The 24,552-nt window shown below is 41.2% G+C and overlaps 2 protein-coding genes across 21 annotated transcripts in view; both read left to right on the top strand.

The window, feature by feature from the left end:
* The window catches only part of unc80 (unc-80 homolog (C. elegans)), a 59,089-nt gene extending 53,783 nt beyond the window's left edge, over positions 1-5,306 (top strand). For 15 of the 19 annotated variants that reach the window (XM_077566341.1, XM_077566301.1, XM_077566333.1 and 12 more), the window contains 4 exons: positions 1,244-1,349; positions 1,563-1,583; positions 1,800-2,002; positions 2,969-5,306. In XM_077566341.1, coding sequence (XP_077422467.1) covers positions 1,244-1,349; positions 1,563-1,583; positions 1,800-2,002; positions 2,969-3,472 — 834 coding nt within the window. In that variant the 3' untranslated portion in view covers positions 3,473-5,306. The remainder of the gene's footprint in view (positions 1-1,243; positions 1,350-1,562; positions 1,584-1,799; positions 2,003-2,968) is intronic. The other 4 variants (XM_077566244.1, XM_077566202.1, XM_077566216.1 and 1 more) reach the window with 3 other exon arrangements.
* Positions 5,307-6,512: 1,206 nt separating this feature from the next.
* Positions 6,513-22,924, top strand: LOC144052250 (fibronectin type III domain-containing protein 4-like). 2 transcript variants are annotated; one of them, XM_077566176.1, is made up of 7 exons: positions 6,513-7,085; positions 13,087-13,202; positions 16,497-16,598; positions 19,280-19,385; positions 20,502-20,591; positions 20,676-20,827; positions 22,405-22,924. In XM_077566176.1, exons 1-7 carry the CDS (start codon positions 7,004-7,006, stop codon positions 22,444-22,446), a joined length of 690 nt encoding a protein of 229 aa, XP_077422302.1. In that variant the 5' UTR covers positions 6,513-7,003; the 3' UTR covers positions 22,447-22,924. The 2 variants fall into 2 exon arrangements, with proteins under 2 accessions (XP_077422302.1, XP_077422306.1); XM_077566180.1 differs by lacking the exon at positions 16,497-16,598.
* The last annotated feature ends 1,628 nt before the right edge of the window (positions 22,925-24,552 follow it).

Below are 24,552 nucleotides of genomic sequence, written 5' to 3'. Positions count from 1 at the left end.
TCTTGCAATCTAATTACAGTTATAATTCTTTCCTTTAAAAAAAATTGACAAGTTTCCTCATGTAAACATCATTAAGCATATCATTATTCATGTATTTAAGGCAAGTTGTCAAATGTCTCAAGTCCTCTTGTTTATGTTTAACAAATTTCAAAACATCATAAATCATGCTGTTTCAACCAAGTCCTGTCTCAAATGTTCTCCCATTTCCATATTGTAAATGTATAGGAGGGTATGCCGAGAAAGGTTTCTTGGGAGGAGCAATATGGCGGCTTCAAAAGTCCCGGCCAATCGGCTGTCTCTTCAGATCCGCGTATTCACTGGAAGAAGGACCTTTGAAAGTGTGACGTCATCGAGCAGCAGCCAATCGAAAAGCACCTTCAGATAGCGTCGCTTCCAGGCCACAATTTGGCCCGCTTGACTTTTAGCTCCAATGGCTCGGATCGCTAGGGAAGAAATGTGTTGCTTTTTTCATTTTGCCATTTCAGTTTATTAAATATTGCGAGCAAGTAAAACACATTAAAAAAAAGAAGAAGAAACTAAAACTAAGCTCTTTTTTTTTTTTACTTAAATGGACAAAAAAAAACTAACAGAACCACTCTGAAAACTGATTAAAACTAACTACATTAAAAAAAAAAAAACTCAAAACGAAGTCCATTTCCAAAACTATAAGAACCCTGGACGGCTGTCGGTGAAATGCAATTCTGAATTTTTCCTCCAAAACAGCCACTTTTGAATGCACAGAAAAAGTTGCTCAAGAAATCCGACAGCGTTACTCAACAACATGCTGAGGAGTTGTCGACCCGGTCACCAATCTTGTCCCTTTTTTTGAATCTTTTTTTTTTTTGTGGAATCCTTAATGTGGCTACAGCGGCCCAAAAGTTGACTTTAAGACCCGTGCACAAAATGCTTTCTGCTTTCATTCTGTCTGAGAGAGAATTTCAATCCATAACTCGGGGGCCCAATACAAAACATGAACTATATTATGGAAGAATAGATTTTGTAGTTTCAATGTGATTTCACAGAAATGATCAAGCAGTTTGTTTTTTATTAACACTGTTCTTATAACATGTGGTTAACATTAGGGCCTGACCAGTCTGATTTTTATGACTTGGAAACTCCAATAAATGAGCGTATTTAAAAAAAAATCTCAAATAAGTCATGTAACAGTTGTAAAGGATTCACACAAAGTTTGTTCTGTTGTGACGGCTTTCCCCACCCACCCCTTTTTGTTGTTACCTTGTAGCTGCGGCGCCCCCTGCTGTCCATTCCAAAGACGGAGCCCCGTGGCCGTTCCGGAGCTCGTCTCTCCACAACTCGCCGGAGCATCCAACCCAAAAATAAACCACTGGGTAACAGCAGCCGTCTTCACGCTCTATAGAGTCAAATAATCCGCTTGGATTTGCCCGTAGATCAATTGGGAAGGGATGCGCACAAAGGTCATAGTGAGGTCACCCGTCTCCCCTGTCACACCTCGTGTCTGTTCCGATGTTTGTTGTATCCCCGGACAGCAAACTGACATTTGTCACTCTGTTCTGTCTCATGCCTTTTGTTTCAAAATAAAGAAACTTTGTTGGACTGTGAAGGTGAGACGCAAGTTCCCCCCCCCCATCTGCATCCTCACCCCGTAGGGCGCTCTGCATGTCTGTCTTGCAACCCCCCTCCCCTCCCCACCCGCCTCGCCTACCACCCCCGCCTCCTTTAGTGGTGCTGATGATGTTCTTGACAGTGGAAGAATTTAGACGCGCCGCGGCGGCGGTATGTTTGACCTTGTGCGCATGTGTGTGCGTGTGCCCCCTCAGCAGCGCAAGGAGACCAAAAGCGGTCTGTCACCTTCACGGAAACGCAAGGGCAGCAAACGTGCGTGGGAGGCAGCAAGCCGTCGACCCCCAGCGGCGCCGACGTCCCCGTTGAGGGCAGGAAGTCCAATCACGCCACACTGGAAGTGCCCGCCGCCTCATCGGCCACCGTCATCGCCGATCTGCACAGTCCCGCCAAAACGCAGGTGAGCGTGTCACAACTTGTCTTTTGTGGATTGCTTAATTGCTTAATCGACTAATCAGATTCATTTTAATTTTGCAATGAAATGTATTATAAAAGTATTTTCCCCCTGATTGCTGTTTATTAACCAGTGTTTGGTGTTTATTTCGTACTTCGTATTCGTATAGTGATTTTTAAAAAAGGAAAATTCTGTGAGCCTTGAAAGATCACTCCGAATGCAGAGGTTCTTTCTTTTCTTTTCTTTTTTCTTTTAATGGATGCCATTCAAGCAGTTCAAATTGCATCGAATTTAGCCAATTTTCTATTCCTCTAATTTCTCATTTGTAGTTCCTGAACTACGACAAGATGAAAATTAAGGCCGGGTATTAGTACTCACACATCCCTAGTTATAGCAAAATGTTATTTCTTCACTATTATATAATAAAATATTTACCAAAATGTTTACTCACTTTTGTGAGTGACCCAAAAAAAAAGCATCAAATGAGTTTAATTTGCACTGAAAACCAGACATGAGCTGAATCGCTTTCGCATTGTGTTGTGTACGACAAGATGGAAGCTAATTTGAAAAAAAAAAAATAGAAGATGGAAGCTAATTACGGTGCTCAATGGTGCCAAACATTGGCAAAAATATTCATAAGTTGTTCACATGTTGGAAACTTTTGAACCCTGGTCTGCAAATCCATATCCAAGCTGCAAATATTTTTGCTGAGCTTGCCTTGCCTCATCTTCGCGTTAGAGAGAAAATAAATGTAATGCAGTGAAGTTCGTCTATTTGCAAGCCCTTGCCCTGAAAAATTGCCTCTAAATGCCACATGATGGTGAGAAGCATTGTTTTGACTCACTTCAACAAGATGGCAGAAAGTTTTTACTTTAATTAGTTAGGCTTGCCCCCCCCCCCCCCCCAAAAAAAACATCCCCAATTTGAGAAGCGCTGCTTTTTAAGTATGTGATGTGAATGCATTGTGTGCAGGTCGCTCCTACCATGAGTAGCAAAGAGAAACGAGAGCAGTGGGGCCTCCGCAGCAGCCTTTCCCCGCCCCCCTCCATCTCTCGCACCTCCACCCCAACACCGCCCCCCCATCCCTGTTCCCCCCTCACGCTCTCCAGAAACAGCTCGCCTTTGTCCCGCACTAGCTCGCCTCTCCCCCCGCCCCTCCCGGTGCTGGGCACGCCGCCGGCCCCCGGCCCTCCGCCGGCCCCGTTCCTTCCTCCGCCGGCCCCGCTCCTTCCTCCGCCGGCCCCGCTCCTTCCTCCGCCGGCCCCGCTCCTTCCTCCGCCAACGGCGTCCCGCCTCCGAGAGAGTCCCGGGGACGCGGACACGGCCGCGCTGCTGCCACAAAGCAAGACGCCGCCGCAACTCAGCGAGGACGAGGGCATGGAAAACCCCCTCCTCACGCCACTCCTGTCGGCGCCCTCGCCTGGCCGACTTCCCCTTTCTCCTGTTGACCTGGACTTGGATGAGTCACATGTGTAAAGTCCGTTTGATTTATTTCGGGCAATTGTCGGCAGACGAGGCGGGTCAAGCCATATCGTCTCATGATGACAGCAGCAACTCTCTTTAATGTACAAAACATACACAGTAGACTTACACAACACTGTGACGCTTACAATTAAGTTATTATTGTTATTATTATTCTCTTCTATAACAGAATGCATATTTAAGCAGCGCTCTGAGCATCCGCAAATGATATCATTAAAGGGACATTCAGTGCTCCCTAGCGACATCTAGTGGTAAAGTAATTATTCATTCGTTTTTAAAAACGATTGTTTAAGTCGATAGTATGCAAGAAAATGTTGTATCGCATAAACATATTTTTATATATATATATATATATATATATATATATATATATATATATATATATAATTGGGGAGTCTAGTAATCACTAATGACTGAAGCTGCCATGTTTGGCCGCCATCTTCCTGCTACGGATGCCGTCACAGATCTGAATATTTGACTGGATGGCCGACAGGCCAAGACTTTTGAAGCCGCGAGGCCGCCATATTGCTCCTCCCAAGAAACATTAGACTTTTGCGGTATCCAAATTGGACAACATTTGAGACAGTACTTAGCAGAAACAGCATGATTTTATGATGTTAAATTTGTTAAACATAAACAAGAGGACATTTTATAACTTGCCTTAAATACATGTAGAAATGATATGCTTAATGATGTTTACAGGATTATTAAAGAATTATAACCACTTCAACAAATCTGTCAAATCTAATACTGAGTTCTAAGTAACTGAGCAATACAAGAAAAATCTTCAAAGCAGCACATACTGTCCACTTGTTAATTTTTTAAAAATGTTTTTAACTTGTTCAAAATAGTCACCACCGCGCCGCAAACCCCCAACCCTGCGCCCCGCGGGGCACTATACGAACTGCCTACGAGCTATCTATGTCTAATCTGTCTGCCGTTGCTGGCCGGGCTTCACAACAGCTGCCAAGTCGCCGAGATGCTCGTTTGCTCCCGCAATCTAAGAATGTGCTCTCTCTGAGCCAACGTAATGTGCATGCTTGTAATGATATTCTTTGACCACTAGATGGCGCTGGGAAGCACTGAATGTCTCTTTGAATGCAGTAAATATCTATGAGGGTATATTTAATGAAAAATGCTGTTATATGCGACAACATGTTATTTATTCTTCAATAATGATTAATTATAATCACACACCATTTTATTTTTAAATATTCTCAAATACCGAATTGAATATGTAATGTGTTCATTTTGCTGTTGTCTGTTGCGGTGCCGTCGTAGTCATGACCTCGTTTCTCATTTCACGCCTTAATGGAAAGTCTCAGATAGCTTTAGATTAGATTCTTTTCTCGAGCGCAGTCAAGTCATGTCGAAAGCTGAGCGTTTAGGATGTGCCAAATGTCCAACCAACACACCGGTTGTCAATCGGATTCCTCTTTGTGCAACGTCACACGTTTATTGCCGCAACTTGTTCATGTGCTCTTGTTCTGGCCTGTTACGACCGAGCAATAATTGTGCCATTGACTTGTATTTAATGTATGTGAAACAAACATCAAATATATGGATGATGATGATGATGATGACGGTCTATACATACTTTATAATAGTCATAGCCGAAAATCATCATTACTTACTCAAGGCAAAGTTTCAGATTTCTCTAAACCAGATTTTGCGTTATTTATGTATCAATAATATCTTCAAGTGCTGCTCAAAAGTGTGTGAACCTCTTGAGCAATTTGGATTTTCCAATTGTTTCAACCTGATTTTCTTGTTCAATCTGAACCATTATATTCTATATGAAATAACAGGTCTATGTTTATCAATTCAATGCATTGTTGTTTTTTTTAATCCATTGTGTAGTCAAAACTTCATTAAAAAGAGTTTTTGGTCAATTCATGTAGGTGCAAAAGTAAGCGAACCCTGAGCTGCATTGCTTAAAACAAGCAGTCAAGTAGGACCAGATAAGACAAATTGGAAGCTAAACCAGCCACTGAAATGGACCAATGACATGAGAGGTTGAGCCAAGAAATTGTGCAAGACTGAAACGGAGACAAAAGCACGTCACGTCTTACCCGGGTGAAGCCATCCAGGTCAGTCATGCTGAGAGGAAGAGAAATGTCAGGAAGTGGCGAGTGACGGCACATCGGACTGGGCAATGCTAGTAAGTCATCTAAAAAAAAAAAAGAATGGAGCTTCATCATTCCGCGGTGAAGCAGATCATCTGCAACGAGACAACACTGAAAATAACTATATATAAATATGTATGTTTTCAGAAATTAGGGGGACAATGAAGAACAAAAACAAATCCTAATTGCTTTATTTAAAATGTAAATTTCATGTTCATTCTGCATAATCATTTTTATTTATGTAAATGTGTTATTCATAATTGATTTGTCTTACGCAAGTCAAAACCGGTTTTATGATGATTGGCATTGCAGACAAATCATTTAATTATGTGTGATTTATTGTTTAGCCATTATTTCAATTGAGAATTTTACAATGGATATTTTCACACACACCTACGCACGCACGTATCTACATACACGTACATTACATACACCCCCACCCCCACCCCACTCGGTGGTGACATGGGTTCGAACCCTAAGTGGGTGGGCAGTGCCTGCACGTTATCATGCACCTTTTTTTTTTTTTTTTTTTTTTTGAGCACCTGCAAGATGGGAATGGACACGCCCCCAGCGGCATGGGAGATTTCTGGAGGGGAGGGGTGGGAGGCACCCGTGTCATTTTTAATTCTTCATGTGTTCAGAACGCATCTTATAATTCACAGAAATGAAAAATATGTATGATGAGGTGCCAGCCAGTTCAACTAATTTTTTGCTTCATAGAATAATTTAAGCCTGCATGCTTCCATATTTAAAAAAACAAGAGTTTCCCAAAAAGACACTAAATGTGTCGAATAAATGTGTGTCTCCATGGAGAGGAAGCACTGAATAAAAGATGTCTGCCATGGCTTAATCGGCAGTTCGGATCCCACGCACGCACGCACGCACGCGCGCACGCACGCACACGTGCGCGCGCCCTCCCTCCCTTTCATTCATCCCGCATGCATCCTCCCTCGCTCGCGCTCATTTTCCGTATTTGGCGTCAGATGCCGAGCACGCGTCCACTTGTTTCCCGCAGAGCGAAGCAGCTGCTCGCTGTGCTTGCTCTTCTGTGACCGATCCACGAGCTGATCTGGCCAACAAACGGCCGGGGAGGCGCTCCTCGCCGCTGCCGCACTGCAATTTGGCGCAAAGCTCCAACTACCTGTTAGCGTCTGGAAAAGAAAAAAAAAGGAAAAAGCGGACTTGTGGCCGCTTGCACACTCGCTCGTCGACACGAGAGGAAACAAGAGCAAATCGAGGTTTTTTTTTTTAAGTTTTTTTTGTTTTTCATGTCTCTTTCTTTCTAAGAGGATTCCAAGTGGTGACCTTGAGAAGAATCATCTGGTCAGTGTTGGCGAAGGGTGCACGCACGCGCGCACGCGCCGACGATCCAGCCTCGTGCGTGCACTCACGGGAGGCTATGAGCGCCGTCCCCCACCTGGACAGCAGGCTGCTGCCCATCCTGATCCCCATGATGGGATGCTTGATGCAGCTTGACGCAAGTAAGTGGCTCGTCGCGGTTGTCTGACGCTCGAATCTCAAACACGTCATGGGCCGAGTCCGTATGGGTTGGCACGTGTGCGCCTTAAAACGTGGCCATCGGTGCATGTGCCGTGAGAAAGGATTCCATTCCAAGTAGACATTTAGAAAGCAAAGAATTAGTTTAAGGCACTTGCCTTTAGGATAGATGCCAGATCAACAGTTTGGTGAGCCCGTTTTTTTTTTAATGAATGGTGTCTCTTATTGTAAAAACAGCTGTGCTGTTTCAACCTGCACCCTAAAAACAGATTGGTCAAACTAACAAAATAAGAAGAAGTTACATTCGACCAATGTAGCTGGTTATAAAAGTGCCACTGAAAATCGTTCTCCACATTCGAGCCTGAGAAAATGGTGAGCAGCAGCAGGGGCCGCGCTCGGGAATCATTTGGTGATCGAAGCACTCAATTCCAAGCTTTAATGCTGAGTGTCAAGCAGGGAGGCAAAATCTAGACACACAAACACCATATAATATTCTAATCACTTATATTAATAGATACGTTTAGAATACAATAAATATATTTCTAAACGATCTATCTATATTTACTTTCTATTGTAATCAATTTCATTGGTTGTTTGGCTAACCAATAAAATTGGTATATGCCCGTAATCACCCAGAATGGTCAATGTCTGACCAATCTATTGATTAATTAAGCCAATATGATCTTAACCAACTAGATTGGTAGTTGTTGTTTTTTAAACAAATCTATTTTTAGAGTGTGCGTTAGACATTTTTCTCTTTTTTTCTATAGTTGACAATTTGATAGACGATCACAAATAATAATTAAAAAATAATAATCTTATTACTGCCCTAAGAAAAAATCGAAATGGTTGTGGTGGTTTAAAGTTGAATTGGTCCAAACTTGTTCATGTAGCCAATATTTGCTAATCTGCAGCAATTAAGTGTCAGGCACAAAAGATAAATGCTCTTCTCTCAGATGACAGAAAGTACATAACTGACCTGAGTGAGAAAAAACAAACACTTTTTTTACTTTTTTTAGTTGTTTAGTTGTTTATTTATTTATGATGTATGATACAAGTATATGTGTCTTGGTGAGGGGTGTACAAAGCAAAGTTGATGCCAGGTTCGAGCACAATTTATTATAAATGAATAACTTGTAAAAAAGAAAAAAAGATGAATTATTGTTGGGGGAGGGGGAGCAGCCAGAAGATTTTTAAACTTGCTGTGGGGTATTAACAGGCGCTGAAAGAAAAAAATATTTGTGTAATTCTCAGCCACTGCAGCTTTTTTTCACTGAATGTTGTGTTAAAATGCGCTTATATTATCAGCAGTGATTTGCAGTTGCTGTAATATGTATGATATAATATGTCATCATAAGTAATAAGTCAGCCTGCTGTGTGGCAGGCGGCTCATCAATCCAATGACAAAGCACAGAGCGGATGGAAAAGTTCTGCAAACATCTGTTCAAATATGTTGTTATATTAGAACCACTTCAATCAATTCAAAAGCTTAACATGTCCTATAATCTGTCGAGAAGTGCTAGACAAGTAACAAATTCAGCCCAGACGTGGGAAAGTGTGTTTGGGAGCGATGCCGGGTTTTTGCTTTTCTTCAGATGGAACTCGGGTCTTAGTCAAGGTTTGAGGGAAATATGAACGCTTGCAAATCAAAGTCAAAGTCAGTGTTGGCACAGAGGCTTCAGGTTTTAAAGAAAATGTCGGCCAACTATAGAACACCTGGAATGCATCTGGGGTCATCAAAGTGAAATGGCAACACGTGTGCGCTGACTCCCTTTCGTCATGAGTTTGTTTTATTCTGAACACAGCCACGTCTTAGTTATAAGAGGGTGTGCACACTTGTGCATCCTCATTGTTTTAGGTTGTTTATTTTCACTTCCTCTCTTGAAAAGGACTTTTTTTTTTTAAATATTGCTCTCCTTTTTCATATCATAAAAACCTGCCATCTGAACAGGGGTGTGAAGAATGTTGAGGTCGACGGTATGAAAATGAGCATAGAAAAAAAACCGTTGCCAATAGGAGCAAACCTGGCAGTATGTTCCTGAAGGGGGCGCTGTGTATCCTTTCACACATCGGCTGATTCAGCTTCATCAGCGGCAACGGCGGCCACTTGTTTGGGGGCAAGTGGCTGATTTATGCCTTCATATTTCAAGTAGAAAAACAGCTGCTGTAAAGCCGTCAAAAGCGTAATCGATTGTCCACTCGGGGAGATCCCAAAGCCGTATCTCTTGCTGACCAGTCTCTCGGACCTTTTTAATTAGCTGCAGTGCAAGTCTACAGGTGTTTCATTCTTTGACATTCCATTTGAGCAAAGCATCTCTGTCGGAGGAGGCTCATCTGCATTCAGGTTAGCTTTCAGGTTTCTTTAACGTCAACAAGGATTGTAATCTTCCGCATTGGAGAAAACACTGCGTAAACCTGCAAGAACATGTTAGTTGGCTTTCCACACACCCACCCATTTTTATTGTGAAATAAAAAACCTAAATGAAAACGCTAGAAATTTAAAAAAGTTTTTCCGCTTGAAGGGGGTGGATTTTGAAGCGTATCGGAAAAAAGGAAAATGGGAATTTTGGCAATGGAAACAGATTTTGCGAATAAATGCTGACAAGACAGGATACATGGCGCAAGTTTGGGCCGGATATGACGTCACATGTACCTTTGTAGTCCCAAAGCAATGTCGGACGATAAAGTAAGGTATCAAGACCTTAAATTTGTGTTCTCATTTTGGTGTTTTTAATATTTCTTAGTTTAAGATCCCTGGCATATTTTATTTAATTAATTTTTTTCCTTTATTGTTATTGTGAGATTGTTGTGTACTGTGATGATGTTTGTTTGATTAATGTTTGTTAAATAAAGCATTAAAAAAAATACAATAAAAGTAAGGTATGTTTGGGGGGGGGGGGGCAAACGGAAATCTTTTTGGAATTAATTAAAGAAGATAATATTAATGCAATTTTCGATGGAAAACAGCAAAGAAACGCTACAGTTTATCGATTATATATTTTTTAATGCTTTATTTAACAAATTGAAATCACAAGCCAAACATGGCAAACATTAAGAAAACAAACATCACAGTACACAACAATCTCACAATAACAATAAAGGACATAAAATAAAATAAAAAATATGTCAGGGGTCTTAAACTAAGAAATATTAAAAACACCAAAAAATGAGAACACAAAATGAAGGTCTTTGATAGCCTTCTTATTTTTGGAAGTAGAGATGGATTGTAAATATACATCTATCTCTTTCAAAAACAGAAACAAAAATAGGTTTTCACTTTACACATTTACATTTATGAATATACAACTTAGCAAGATAAATGAAAAGATTCATCAAGTAATGCTACGGTTTATCAAGAATTACAAACGCAAACTCGTACGACGTCATCACACGGCACATTCGCTTCCTGGTCTTTTTCTTTTTCTTTTATATTACACACATCTCGACGGTGTATAGCGCCACCTACAGCGGCGGAGTCCCGTCTCAATATTCGCAAAAGAAGAACAAATGGAAACCAGCAGAAGTTGCATTTTCAGTAAATGAGCTTAAAACATTCGTAACAATTGGATGGAACTTGACTTGTGTCCGCAGTTGTTATTTTAAATGATAATCTGTTGTCAGTTTCATTACCTGCTTACATAAAGTTTAAATACATTCATAATAACTTATGTCATATTATGAAAATAGCAAGCATCACTTCTTTTTTTTGTTCTCTAAATGAATGTGATTGGTGCTCACAGCAGGCGTCATGGTGGCCAACTGGTTAGCTGGCACGTCTGCCTCCCAGTGCATGCAGAACTTGTGAGATGAAATCCGGGCTTTTGACCTTTCTGGGTGGACTTTGCATGTTCTCCACCACACCGAGCAGATCGCCACATTGACAACCAAAATGTGTTTACAACAGCATTAAATTGAGGATTGTTCAAAAATTGGACTATGTGGAGCAAACCGATATCTTTGCATATTAAACATTCTCAATAAAAGCTGTTAGTAATAGTGGTCGTGGTATTACTATTGAAAGTATTGTCGCGGGCCATATCAAATCTTTGTCCGGTTTGCCGCAGGCTGCTAAAAACGTAGTCTTGACATCTCTGCTTTGAGTGAATGTCAGAGAGATACTAAATGAACAATAGGCTTATTATTGCAGTCGTAGTTTGCAGTGGTGGCAAAGTGCCCGGCATCGTACTGTGAGAGGTGTTTGGGAGAAGATTTACTTGAACAAATGGAGTGGTCGCTAAATGTAACGCGTCTCCTCAGCGGTTGCTGCGATGCTGGAAAACATTTGGAAACGATCCCCGAGTTCCTGTCAGCTGTCAGGAGGCTCATAAAAATCCAATCTCATTTGTTGATTTACAGCATCTACATCAGCATGTGCAGCTTTCATTGTCTTTACGGCAAGCAGCGCACGCACATTCATCCTTCACGGAGAGCCATTAGCCAGATGAGGCTGTCCCGGTCCATCAGCAAACTGTTTGTTGCCGGTGTTTTAGCATCTGGGCGTGGAACTAAAATTCCAACAAGGCTCATATTTGTTTTTCTGCGTCAGGAGAAAAGAAGTCGAAAGGAGGCGGAAATTGCTGGAGAATGTGCACATAAAGTTCCATTCACGATGCGTTTGGTATCGCATTGTTTAGAGTGCAAGTTTGAAAATGCAAACAGAATGAATGGATTCAAAGTGAATCGGATTTGCCTCTTTAGGATCTGAAATTGGCTTCTAAAGACGTTTTGCATAAATGTGTCATTTGCACACAGTGGCCTCTAGTGGTAAATTTATCGGACATTTTATTCAAATGTAGTCTTAGTTTTAGTCCAATTTCAATCACACTTTTTTTTTTATCATCGTTCGTCCACCTCAACCCCGTTTTTATTTAGTCAACTTTTTTTTCAGTTTTTTTTTCTGTTTCCTTTCTTAGAAAAAAGAGCTGAATTTTTTTTTCAACTTTTAGGCGGCTATTTTAGTCCAAGAGAACTGTCAACATTTTAGTCTAGTTTTAGTCAGGACAATCATTTTACCACTGTATATATTTTTTGTCAGCAAATAATGTTGAACATTTCAGATCTAAAATTATCCATCTATCCATCCAGTTTCTTAACCCCTTTGTCCTCACAAGGGTCGCTGGAGCCTATCCCAGCTGGCTTCGGGCACACCCTCAACTGCTTGCCACCAACTCACCACTTATTGAAGAAATCAGGGTTCTTCCTGCATACAAAATTCAGAGGCGGCCACCTGCGCCTAATTGGCTCGCCACTTCCAGCCTGAGCCAGTGATATCGCTTAACACAGCGCTCGGCTCCAGTTGTGTTGATTGAGCTCGGCAGGAACGCATTTTAACTGCAGTTGCAGTGTTGTGCCATTATGGAGGCGCTATATCAACAGCAGTGTACTGGAAAGACCTGACGCAACAACCGAAGAAGAAAAGGCTTCTTTAAAAAAAAATATTTAAAAAAACTTTATTGAACCAAAGAAGAAGCCGTTGCACCCGCCCATTTCCTGGCTGTGAGGCAGAGGTGGCGCGCTCCAGACATCGGCAAAGTCATAAAAACACAGCATAAACATAATATTGTTTTACAACAACGCTGAACTATATGTACAATTTAATATGTACTAGTGGATGAATTTTTAATGATTGTTTGATGATAATTTTTAATGGCTGCAGGATAATGGTATAGGTCACCGACGCGAGTACCGATACCGATACCTGGTATTGGTAGTCACCCATCATAGTCAGAATAATACCACATCTGAAAAAAATAATGCAGGAATTGTCAGTGAGACCCTAAATGTTTTCATCAAATGCCTCATTCAAAATGGCAGTTTTTGGGAAAAGTAAAAATATGTCCTGAAGCCAAACCAGAGACAAGGGTTGCAAATCATCTTTGGTTGGATTTTTTTGTTTGTCTGTGTTCAATACAGTAAACAATGTATATAATCTTCCAAATATCCATTCCCACTGTGTGCATGCGTATTATGTTACCATGGCAACAGCTGCACCCGCCGCCCCGGTGAACGTGTCGGTGACCCAGCTTCGAGCCAATTCGGCCAAAGTGACCTGGAACGTCCCGCAAGGAGACACCGTGATTGGATACGCCGTCTCGCAGCAGGTATGTTGTTGTGAATATTGACTTTGGGGATGCGAGTCAGTGAGAGCAGCGTGAGAGAGGGAAGCCAACGAGCGTGATGTGAAGCCCAGGGTGCGCCTCGCTCTCTTGCTAAGGTCAAACTGAAAGATAATCCTTGTCAATCATCTCAATATGTCTCTGATTAAAGTCAGATAGTCTTTTCAGTTTGCAAACTGAACATTCTCCTCTGGGAAATCAGAAGAAGAAAGAAAAGTTGGAGTAAAACGCCACTTTCAAGTTGATCACGTGATGAGCGCTAATTCAAGAGCTAGCAAGAGAGCGTACGGCCTGCTGTCTGTTTTTTTTTTTTTAGCTGCCTGTGCCATATCTACTAATGCGCGTATTGCATAATTATGTACACTATGCATACGCTGTGGTGGTCACTGAGGTTCTGGTACCATCATCGGCCCGCCAGGTGCCAGAAACCTTTCACAGCATCTCGGCCGCCCATCGCAAATGAAATCAAGGGCCATATTCACCAAAAAGGACCAAAACATGTGGAGGTGAGTCAACGGCTGATCGTAGATGACGGAGCATGTTGATTGACGAGCACAACAACCCCAAAAATGATTTTTCACGCTCATCAAAATCATACCTTTGCATCCAACAGCAACATAAATGCTCACTAGCGTTAGCATTAGGCTAGTGGCTTGGAAAGCTAAACTATGTTGATACCTTAAATCAGGGGTGGGCAAACTTGGTCCTGCAGGTTTTGGATGTTTCCCTTCTCCAACACACCTGATTCATAAGATCAGCTCATCAGCAAGCTCTGCATGAGCCTGATAACGATCCTGTTCACTGCAATCAGGTGTGTTGGAGGCAGGGTTATTATAGTTTGGGAATTTTTCATTTTAGTTAGTTTCTATTTTGTGTTGAGTTTTGGTTTTTAAATTTAGTTGCTTTTAATTGGTTTTCAAGGTGGTTCTGTTAGTTTGTATTAGTTTGAGTTAGTTAATAAATGCTTAGTTTTAGTTTGGTTAGTTTCAGTATTAGTTTTAGTTTGTTTGTTTTTTAATGTGTATTACTTGTGCGCAATATTTAAAAAAAAAAAACATGGGAGCAATGTCATCTGAAGGTGCTTTTCTATTGGCTGCTGCTAGATGACGTCACTTTTGTGTGACACAATTTTACATGTCCTTATTCCAGTTAATATTAAAAATAATCTACTTAAAATCACATTTAAAATCTTCCCCAAAGGCTCATACATTAAATTTATTACCAAAGACTAAAATGAAGGACATTTTTGCTATAACCATGGTTAGTTTTAGTTAGTTTTGTAAACATAAAATGTAGTTTCAGTTAGTTTTCGTTTTTTAAAAAGCATTTTCGTTTTTACTTTCTTTCGTTAACGTAATTGTTTTATTTTATTTTAGTTTTTTCGTTAGTTTTAGTTAACTAAAATAATCTTGGTTGGAGGAGGGAAACCTCTAAACCTGCAGGACTCTGGCCCTAGAGGACCGGAATCGCTCACCCCTGTCTTCAATAATCTAGGTGTAGGCTAAGGCTTCGTCCAGACGGAAGCAAAGTCGGCCTCGTTCTTCAAACAAGTCTCGTCCACACAGAAGCATTTCGAGACTTGCGTGTGTCCAAAAGAAGACGCTGAGGACGTTTCATGGCTGTAATGTATATGCCAAGTCTGGAGTGGCGCTGTAGCGCAGCTACAGGGAGTTAACGGAAAGCGTAGAAGAAGAATCAGCCAAGAAGACAAACACTTTTCCCCCTCTAACTTGATTGCAATCTACAGAACAAACATGGCTTTGCGCGTATCGAAACAACAAGAAAAAGACGAACACAGGAGAAGTGACACGTACAACACCGCTTGTTGAACGTGGGAATGAAGAAGCCAAATATTTTGCGCAAAACCACTGCGACGCGGCTATCCGCCATTGTTGTTGACAAAAGTGATCGCTTTCAAGCTCCGAAATTGCGCCACCGTGTGGACGAAAGGCTTAAACGGTAAGAAACTTGTGCGGATACATTAAAACGGGCTTTTGTGTGGACAAGAAACTGAGGCCGCAGTCTGTTTGATTTGAGTTGAGTTGAATTTTGCTTGACAGCTTCCACTGGGAGTGGCATTAAACTGCAGCAGGCCAAATAAAATTGAAAAACAAACAAATCGAAAGCATTTGCAACCTCATCTTGCAAAGAAAGCTGCAACAGCAGTTTTTCAAAATACTGCAGCGATGAAACAATATATAGTCTCTTGATGTCTTGATTGTTTCTTAGCATTAAATTAAAGTCAAAGAAGGTGAAAGTGGCTCTTTTTGTGTATGCAGCCCCCAGATGAACAAGTTGACTTATTGTGAACGCAATTGACGCGACCATCGCTCTAACATTTGACATCTTGTCCACTCTTTTGGGCAGCAGACTTGGAGTGGGCGTTTGCCTGCAGCTTCCTCTTTGTTGTTTTCTGTTTTTCGGTGGCCTCTCATCATGGCCGCTTTACGTAACGCAGTAACCTTGCGTCACCTCAGAGAGTTGTCAAGTGAGTGAGGAGGTTTTCAGTACTTTGTCATCAGGGATTGCTTTGGATGGACATCAAAAGACACTTTGTTGTCCTTGGTTCCCTTTGCCAGAATCAGGTGGGGATTTTCAAAAAAATCCACTTTTGCTTTCAAGCGCTGCAACATGCAGGAAATCTGCAGACAAAGATTTGCTTCAAATCCCAAAGCACTTACGCGATACTCTCTGACACGCACACAAACACACACGAGTCCATTTGGGAGACGCAAAACCTCGATGTTTTTTAAAAAAAAAATAAAAATATCGACAGATCCAATCATGTTTGTATTCATAGGGGATCGAGTTGTGAAGATTTGTATGTGCCTGCTACAAATTGCAGCATGAGAGGGCAACCTTTGACTTCCTGGCATTGATGAGCATACTCTCTTACACTCTTTTTCTTTTTCTTTTCACCGTTGCGGGATAGCAAATGTCCCGTGTCAGGCTAGAGCGGAGGTGGGCAATCTCGGTCCTCGAGGGCCGGAGTCCTGCAGGATTTGGAGGTTTCTCACTTCCAACACAAGCTGATTCCAATCAACAGGATCGTTACCAGGCTTATGCAGAGCTTGCTGATGAGCTGATCATATATCAGCTGTGTCGGAGAAGGGCAACACGCAAAACCTGCAGGACTCCGGCCCTCGATGCCCACCTCTGGGTTAGAGTGACTTCAGGTCAGGCTTGGACGCTGTGAATGGCTTTGAAAGGACGCTTGTGCCGCGCGGGGGCCCGCCTGCGGATAGCACTCGGCCATTTGTTGCTGTGTGTCGCCCGCAGAGGCAAGACGGCCTGATGCAACGCTCCATTCGTGAGGTGAACACATCGAGTCGCTGGTGTGTGCTGTGGGACCTGGACGAGGACACGCACTACAGCGTGCAGGTGGCACACACGCTTTTGTTTCTTGACACACGTGTGACTTCACAAAACCAAGCAACTCACGTGTTTGGCCCATTTGGGCATTTGTGTCCAAAATGCAATCAAAACGATTACAATTCCAGTCGTGACGACATTTCTATATTTGTAATGACTGGATGATGAAATATTGGCTTTGCTCCACTTTCTTGACGCAAAGACGTGATCTTGCAACAGCTTGCTTGTTGTGCATGTGGACACGGATGCTGCTTCTCAACACTTTGTCCTATCGTCACCTTTAACACAAAGTTGTCATGTAGCACTTTTCCCATAATAAATATACTACGCATTTCATCGAAATTCAATTACAATTTCGATTACACTCCACAATAACAAAATCTGCATAATTGTTTAAAAAAAAAGATTATTAATACTAATTTTTGAGTTGTACACAGTTGTATACAGACTCCTCTTTGTCTACTGTTATAAGGGGCAGAGTACGCTTGGCTAAAATTCTTATCAATAAGTAATTTTTCTTCAGATTTTTGTAGGTGGGTTTCTTGTAGGAGGCAAATATCTGCTTTTAATTTTAAGAGATGGTCTAAAGTTTTTATTCTTTTTGCTTGTGAGCGAGCGCCACAAACATTCCAGGAAACCAGAACTAATTTATGCATACAAACAATATGGACTCAGTCCTGTGTATATATCTGCATAGGCCATTTGTCAATATTGGCATGTTATAGGATAGAATCAAAGTGGTTAGGTGGCTTATGTAATTTGTGTAAAATATGAGGTGACGTGTAAGTAAATATAACAGTGAAAACACGGGTTGGGAGGTGAAAGTGAAGGAAGTTAGCGGGGAATTAAACAACATTAAAATACACCAGTAACTGGTAACCCAAGCGAGATTTTTTTTTGTTTAAATCTACTTTTAGATATAGTTATGTATTATTATTATATTTATAATATAGCCTAAACATAATGAGTATTCATATTTTAGGTTTTATAACCACATATACAGTATATGTATACATCTAATAATCAAACAAAGTTTAGTTCCACCAATGCCATTTAGAACAGCCAGGGAGTGGAGTTGGGGTTCCGGAATAGTTGGCCATCGATGTATAGTTTATCGACGACCATCGCAGTCCGTTTACCCTCCTGCCTATTTTGTTTCATTATAGGAAACAGTACCTTTCGCCGCTCATTAATCTCTCTCGGGAATTGGTCGTTCATTCCAAATGAGGTCCCTTTACGCTCCCGTCCTTTACTTTTAACGAATTCTTTCTGTTTAAAATGCTCAAACTTGGCGATAATAGGACGGGGTCTGTTGCCCCTACGGGCTCCAAGCCGATGTACCCGGTGAAAAGAGATGCTATTTACCGACTCCTGAGGAATTTTTAACGACGTCGTCATCATTTTTTTTATCTCAACCTCTGGATTGTCAGAGGTATTCTCGGATATTCCTGAGAATATTAAATTCTCCTGCATGCTACGGGATTGAATATCCAGAACAGTTTCTTTTAGCGTTTTATTTTCCTTTTTAACGGTTTCTAACTCGGCTGAAACGGTCACGAGTGTAGAGTGTAACTCGGCGTTGTCTCGTTGGAGATCACTTACTTGTTGGCTGAAGAATTCCATACTTACTTTCAATTCTTTGACGTCCTCGCCGATTAGGGAGAGGACCTCTAATTTTTTATTTATGGACTCCAGCATACTGACCGAAAGCTCCGTAGTGGCTAGGTTCTCCGTGTCCGTCGCTGAATCATTTTTCCTCTTTTTCGAAGGTTTTCTCGACAGTTTCTCGACGGAAGGATTCTAAACCATCGCGCAGCTGTAAAAATATGCGTCGATGAAGCGTTCAAGGTCCTCCACGTTGGGTGGTATTCCAAATCTGTTGGATGAAAAAGAGAGGGGGAAAAAAAAAGAAAGGCAAGATATATGATGGTTAAATTTGGATTAGTTTAGTATAATAGAGCTAATTGTATCTTAGCAGCAGGGCGCCGCCATGTTGGGGTTTCCCGGTCTCGCTGTAGGTCTCGCGATAGTCACAGCATCTCGCGCATGCGTCCAAGCTTCAGAATCTCTGAAGTGTTTCTATTTTTTAATTGGTCTTAACATTTTTTAATTCTGAAGCATTGTCTTGTTTTGTACCCCCAAAAAGTTAGAAAACTCGTGATTTCAATTATTACCAAAACTAATTGTGATTATTTTTCCCATAATCGAACAGCCCTCTACTGTCGTGGATCCAAACAAAAATTGCATCTGCATGCTGCAAATGTCATATGTTTACCGACACCGCTGATTTGTTTGCAATGCTTTTCATACATGAAAGGTGACGAATGTCAAAGTCTCCCTTGGCAGCCTCCATTTTGTTTCTGTACGCGACCACCAGGAAAGCTGAAGCCGAGCTTCGCGTCGACTGACGGGAAGACTTCAACAAAAGTCATCAGCGATCGCGTGTCATTGAAAGCGGGATGAAGCGCAATCGCCCTGCGGCAATGACTGAAAAGGATTTCTGCAGGCTGTAGATTTAATGTCATTATTCTTATTATGATCAAGGCTGAGTTGACAAAAAAAAAAAGCACAAGGGCAGGGAAATGTAGGAAATGTCATTGTGATTTACTGTGAAGTGGGCAAAACGTGTTTGTTTTCAAATAGCCCTCAACACCCGTTTTCAGAAAGCTTTCAATCTTATTTGTGTTCAGGTTCAGTCTGTTGGGCCGCACAGCGACGGCCAACCCAGCCGCGCCGTCCACTTTCGGACCTTGGAAAGAAGCGACCATTACCCTGCCGGAATGCTGCTCGACCACCGTAAAACTGCTCTTTCCTTTGGCATGCACGCACCAAAAATCTTCCGCAACAAACCTTTGACACCCCAAAAAAATACTTTCACCTCTCCAAGTGTGACCATAACGACCAACACATTTTTTTTAGAAGGCGGGGGCAATATTACGAGAAAAAGAATTGCAAATTTGTCGTAAATCGAGTAAAAAAAAAAAAAAAGCTGAAACTTACAAGGAATACTCGTAGCCTAGCATTAGTCTAATGTGAAGATTCATTGGTGGTTTTTGGAACACTGTTTATAAAATGAAATGGCAGGATGGAGACTTCATTTCATTTCATTCTTCGTTTCAACTCGACTCGTCACACACGCAAGGCAGCTCGAGCGACAACACTTCCTGATCAGCTGACTAAACACGAACCAATCAGAAGCTAGCATACTTAAGGTAAATGCAAGTGAATGACGGAGAGCAGCAGATTCCACACGTCAACTTAGATACTTGTAGAAAAAATAAATAAATAAATATATATATATATGAATGTGTAAGTAATAATTCTGGAAACAGAAATGTACAAGTAAATATACATTTTAATAAATGACCATAAATGCTTGATCCTCGAGGTGTGGCCCTTCGCAAAACGAGGCGTCTTTGTCGCTGGCCGCACCCAACGCTTCAAAGTTCGAATGCTTCACATAATACGCTTAAAGCAATTACAACCTCCTTATTTGAAAACCGGACCGAGAAGTATTGGCACATGTGAGTAGAACGCTACGTGTATTTCTCATAAGTTTCCCAGTTTTTTTCTCCGAATATTGCCCCCGCCCTCTGAAATATATACATTTATACGTCGCATAAACATGACATTCTGATGAATATTACATTTGTGGAATATGAGTTATGAAATGAATGTTGTAACAACCAATCACAGCTCAGCTTTCGAAAACAGCTGAGCTGTGATTGGTCATTGCCCGAGCCCTGAGCAACCGTGACGTCCTCTTCAGTTGCCAGCCAGTGGCAAAATGGCCGCCTCCTCAGATGTGTAAAAAAACAGCTGGATTTTGCCGCTTAGCTCGTATTCCACTCAGGCAATATTGAGCAGAATCTCGTATTTGGACTGATGGGGCTGTTGTGTGCGTGTGGTCAGACGAGCCCGCGATGGAGGGCTTGGGAATGTCTCCTCACCTGCAGACCGGAGAGCTGCTCATCATCACCACCGTGCTGTTGCTGTGGGCAGGTCCGCTTGTCGCCGCTCGCACGCGGCCACGTGTCGCGTGCTCACACATCAGCATCTTGTTTTTGTTTTGTTTTGTTTTGGCAGCCGTCATCGCCCTATTCTGCCGGCAGTACGACATCATCAAGGACAACGACTCCAACGGCACCCGAGAAAAGAGCAAGAGGCCGCTGGTTCCGGTGGCCTCCTCCTACTACAACGCCTCCCCCGCCAGCTCTCCCATCTACCACAGTGGCAGAGTGAGTCCTCCCGTTCCTGGTCTTGGCTCCTCGCAGCTTTTTTTTTTTGCATTTCGCTCCGCCGCCCCTCGCAGGCGCTGAAAGTATTGCAACGCTCGCTGTGGGTTCTTGACGGGTTTCTTAGCAACCACAGCTTCTGTCATCAGGGCTAAATATAAAAGAAGTAGGCTGCAAGCAGCGCATCGAGTCTTTAAAGCGGCACACCTGGAGAACTGCGACGACATCGACAACTACGTTCCAGAAAAGAAGACGAGTTCCCCTTCGGGTGTCTTTTGCTTTTTTCTTCTTCTTCTCAATTGGCAGCCCTCCAACTAGTGTTCATTCCGTCAACGACAACTAAGCAAACATAATTCAAACTAGACTGCACTAGACTAAAACCCCCATTCACTCATTGACTGGCCATTTTCACTGAAGCAAGCCCCTTTGCTCCCGGCTGTTTGACTGGATTTCGACCGATTTCGCAAGGCCCACTGAATATTGGGTTCTATTGCTATAAAAACATGGATGCTCCCAAAAGAAAGATTAGAGTCTCTTCTATCATCAGGAAAAAAAGTACATTTCTATCTATTTCCTTTTTGCAGCAATTAGCATTAGAATATAGCCGAGTTTCATCATTATTCACAAGCCGGTTTCAAACAGCTTTTTGCAACACGGCCCTGGTTGATCTCTTATACTCTGCTGCCACCTGCTGGCCGTTTTGCTTAAACCATTCTCTTCAGTTCAGTGACTGCATCAAAGTCTTCTGTATGGTCTAGCATTAAAAAAAAAAACGTTTTCTGCTTTTCCTTTTCTTTTTTAACATTTCTGGTCACTTTTTGGACATATTTTGGTCATTTTTAAAACATTTTCATCTCTCTTTTTAATTAAAAAATTTAGACTGACATTTTTTTTTTAATATTCATTTTTTAAATCTAAATTATTAAATCTCCTGAATAATATTTTGTCAAAAAATGGATTTAATTAATTTCAAAAAATAATAATAATATATCTTTTTTAGCTCCACAGGGAGCCACCGGAGAGGGACTAAAGAGCCACATGTGGCTCCAGAGCTGCAGGTTGCGGACCCCTGGCCTATCCTCATCCCACTTTGTTATCTTTTCATTTTTATAGACTAGTAGTCTTTTTGCGCAGCGTGCATTGAGAGGGAATACAACTGCAAGCCTGCGTACTTCAAGACAATTTATTGTAGAAAGTGACATTTTCTGTGATTGCAATAGCATTTCTGGGAAGTGCACACGAGAGGTGCAGATGAGCAAAAAGTTGATGAAACCAGAAGGTGGTTGTTGTTGTTTTTTTCTCACCCTATGCAGTGTTATACTACCCTCTGCTGGTTATGGGATGTCAATGCCTCAAACTCGTTCCAAGCTCACAATGTCAATATGAGAAATGCATACTTTGTGACTCTTATCATTTTTTTAGGATTAAGACAGAATTTTCACCTGCTCACCACTTTTCATCAATAGTTCATGTCAGAAAGAATGCGCGAGTGAAAACCGGCTAGGTCACGTGCGCGTGTTTCTGTTTTAGAGTTGAAATATGTCGCTGACGGCCCCTCGTCCTGTTTGTCGTCCTCCTAGCTTCACCGAGCCTCGTCTTCTATCAGCATCATCCGAGTCTGACGACTGTCCGCCATCCGCGGAAGGAACGCGCCGCCGTGCGATCAGCGACTAAACAGGCCCACGGCTCAAAATGGCCGCCACGGAAGAGGTCGACGTGTGAGGAACAGACTTTGTCCTTGTGGTGGAGGACGGCAGCGCTTTGGCTGCCTCGTCCGGTCGACCCAGAGACTTGTAGGGGACAGGCGGCGGGCGACCTCACTTCCTGTTTCCAAAGCGAATGTTCGCCAGCATGACAGGCAAATCTGCTGGTTGCTGCTTTTTGGTCACGTGCGTGCGTGCGTGTAGTTAGCGAGTGCAGGACAGTTCGCTTTTTGCAGCTTTGGCTGAGAAGATGCAGGACTTGATTGTTTTCATTATTTAGTCCAAAATGACATCTATTACTAACACCACCATCAAAAATAATCATGCTTTTTTTTGGGTGGGGGGGGGGAACTTTCATATCACTCAAGACCACCGGATTAAATAGACGATGTGTGTATTTCTTCTTCTTGTGTGTTACTCTTATGGACGGCAGAATTCGCATCGGGTAAGCTAGCGTAGCATTTTGATGACGTATGTGCCAAATAATGGCATTTCCCGCCTAATTAAGACCCATTTCAATGCAACTCCCATAGTGTCAAATTTAACGCTTTTTCTGAGTTGATATAGTTCTCACCGGTTGCAAGGTGCATGACGCAACTTGGAGTGTCAAAATAACCATATTTGTCACGCGCGCATGCTTTCAAAATGCGATCATGGACCGGAGGCACGCCTGCGGCACGACTGCGGCACGCCTGCGGCACGACTGCGGCACGACTGCGGCACGACTGCGGCACGACTGCGGCACGACTGCGGCAAAATGGCCGTTGCTCCGATTTTCCTGATAACCATCTCACCACGAATATTGAATTCCCTGCGCAGTAATGCTGCCTGCACATATTCAATTTAATACATTCACTTGAATTTGCTTGAACTAAATTCATCCAAAAGGAATCCAAAGTGAATACATTAAGTCCAATGAATACGGAAGCGTATTGCATTCACTTGAAAAAAAAAGTCCTGTTTTTCTGACTAATTTTTTTGGGGGAGCGTTGTTTTTTTGAATATTTTTTCCCGTTTTTTTTAAATATTTTTTTTTCAGTTTTTTTAAATAATTGTTTTCCTGTTTTTTAAAAAAAAAAAAAATCTGTTTTTTTAAAAATATTTTTTCCTGTTTTTTTTTTTATTATTCTTTTTCTCAGTTTTTCTGACTAATTTTTTTGGGTTGCTTTGTTTTTTTTTCTTTCTGTTTTTCTGAATATTTTTTTCAGTTTTACAGATTTTTTTTCTGACAAAAAAATATTCAGAAAAACAGGCTGAAAAAAATATTCAGAAAAACAGGAAAATAATTTAAAAAAAACAGATTTTTTTTTGGAAAACGGAAAAAAATTATTCAAAAAAACAACGCTCCCCCCAAAAAATGTCAGAAAAACAGAGGAAAATAATTATTTAAAAAAAACAGATTTAAAAAGAAAAATTATTTAAAAAAACAATGCTCCCCCCAAAAAATTTGTCAGAAAAACAGAGGGAAAAAAAACTGATTTAAAAAAAAAACAAATTAAAAAAAAAAACTGGGAAAAAAATTATTCAAAAAAACAATGCTCCCCCCAAAAAATGTCAGAAAAACAGAGGAAAATAATTATTTAAAAAAAAACAGATTTAAAAAAAGAAAGATTATTCAAAAAAACAACGCTCCCCCCAAAAAATTTGTCAGAAAAACAGAGGGAAAAAAAACAGATTTAAAAAAAATATATATATATTTTTAAAAAAACTGGGAAAAAAATGATTTAAAAAAACAACGCTCCCCCCCAAAAAATGTCAGAAAAACAGAGGAAAATAATTATTTAAAAAAAAAAACAGATTTAAAAAGAAAAAAAAAATTATTCAAAAAAACAACGCTCCCCCCAAAAAATTTGTCAGAAAAACAGAGGGAAAAAAACAGATAAAAAAAAAAACAAATTAAAAAAAAACTGGGAAAAAAAATATTCAAAAACACAACGCTACCCACAAAAAATGTCAGAAATACTAGGGAAAATATTTTTTTAAAAAAACAGAAAAAAAATTATTAAAAAAAACAGGGAAAATTTT

Source organism: Vanacampus margaritifer, chromosome 1 (assembly GCF_051991255.1).
Source record: "Vanacampus margaritifer isolate UIUO_Vmar chromosome 1, RoL_Vmar_1.0, whole genome shotgun sequence".
In the NCBI taxonomy this organism is placed as follows: domain Eukaryota; kingdom Metazoa; phylum Chordata; class Actinopteri; order Syngnathiformes; family Syngnathidae; genus Vanacampus; species Vanacampus margaritifer.
Note: the sequence above shows the minus strand (reverse complement) of the source record. Positions and strands in the feature narration are given on the sequence as shown.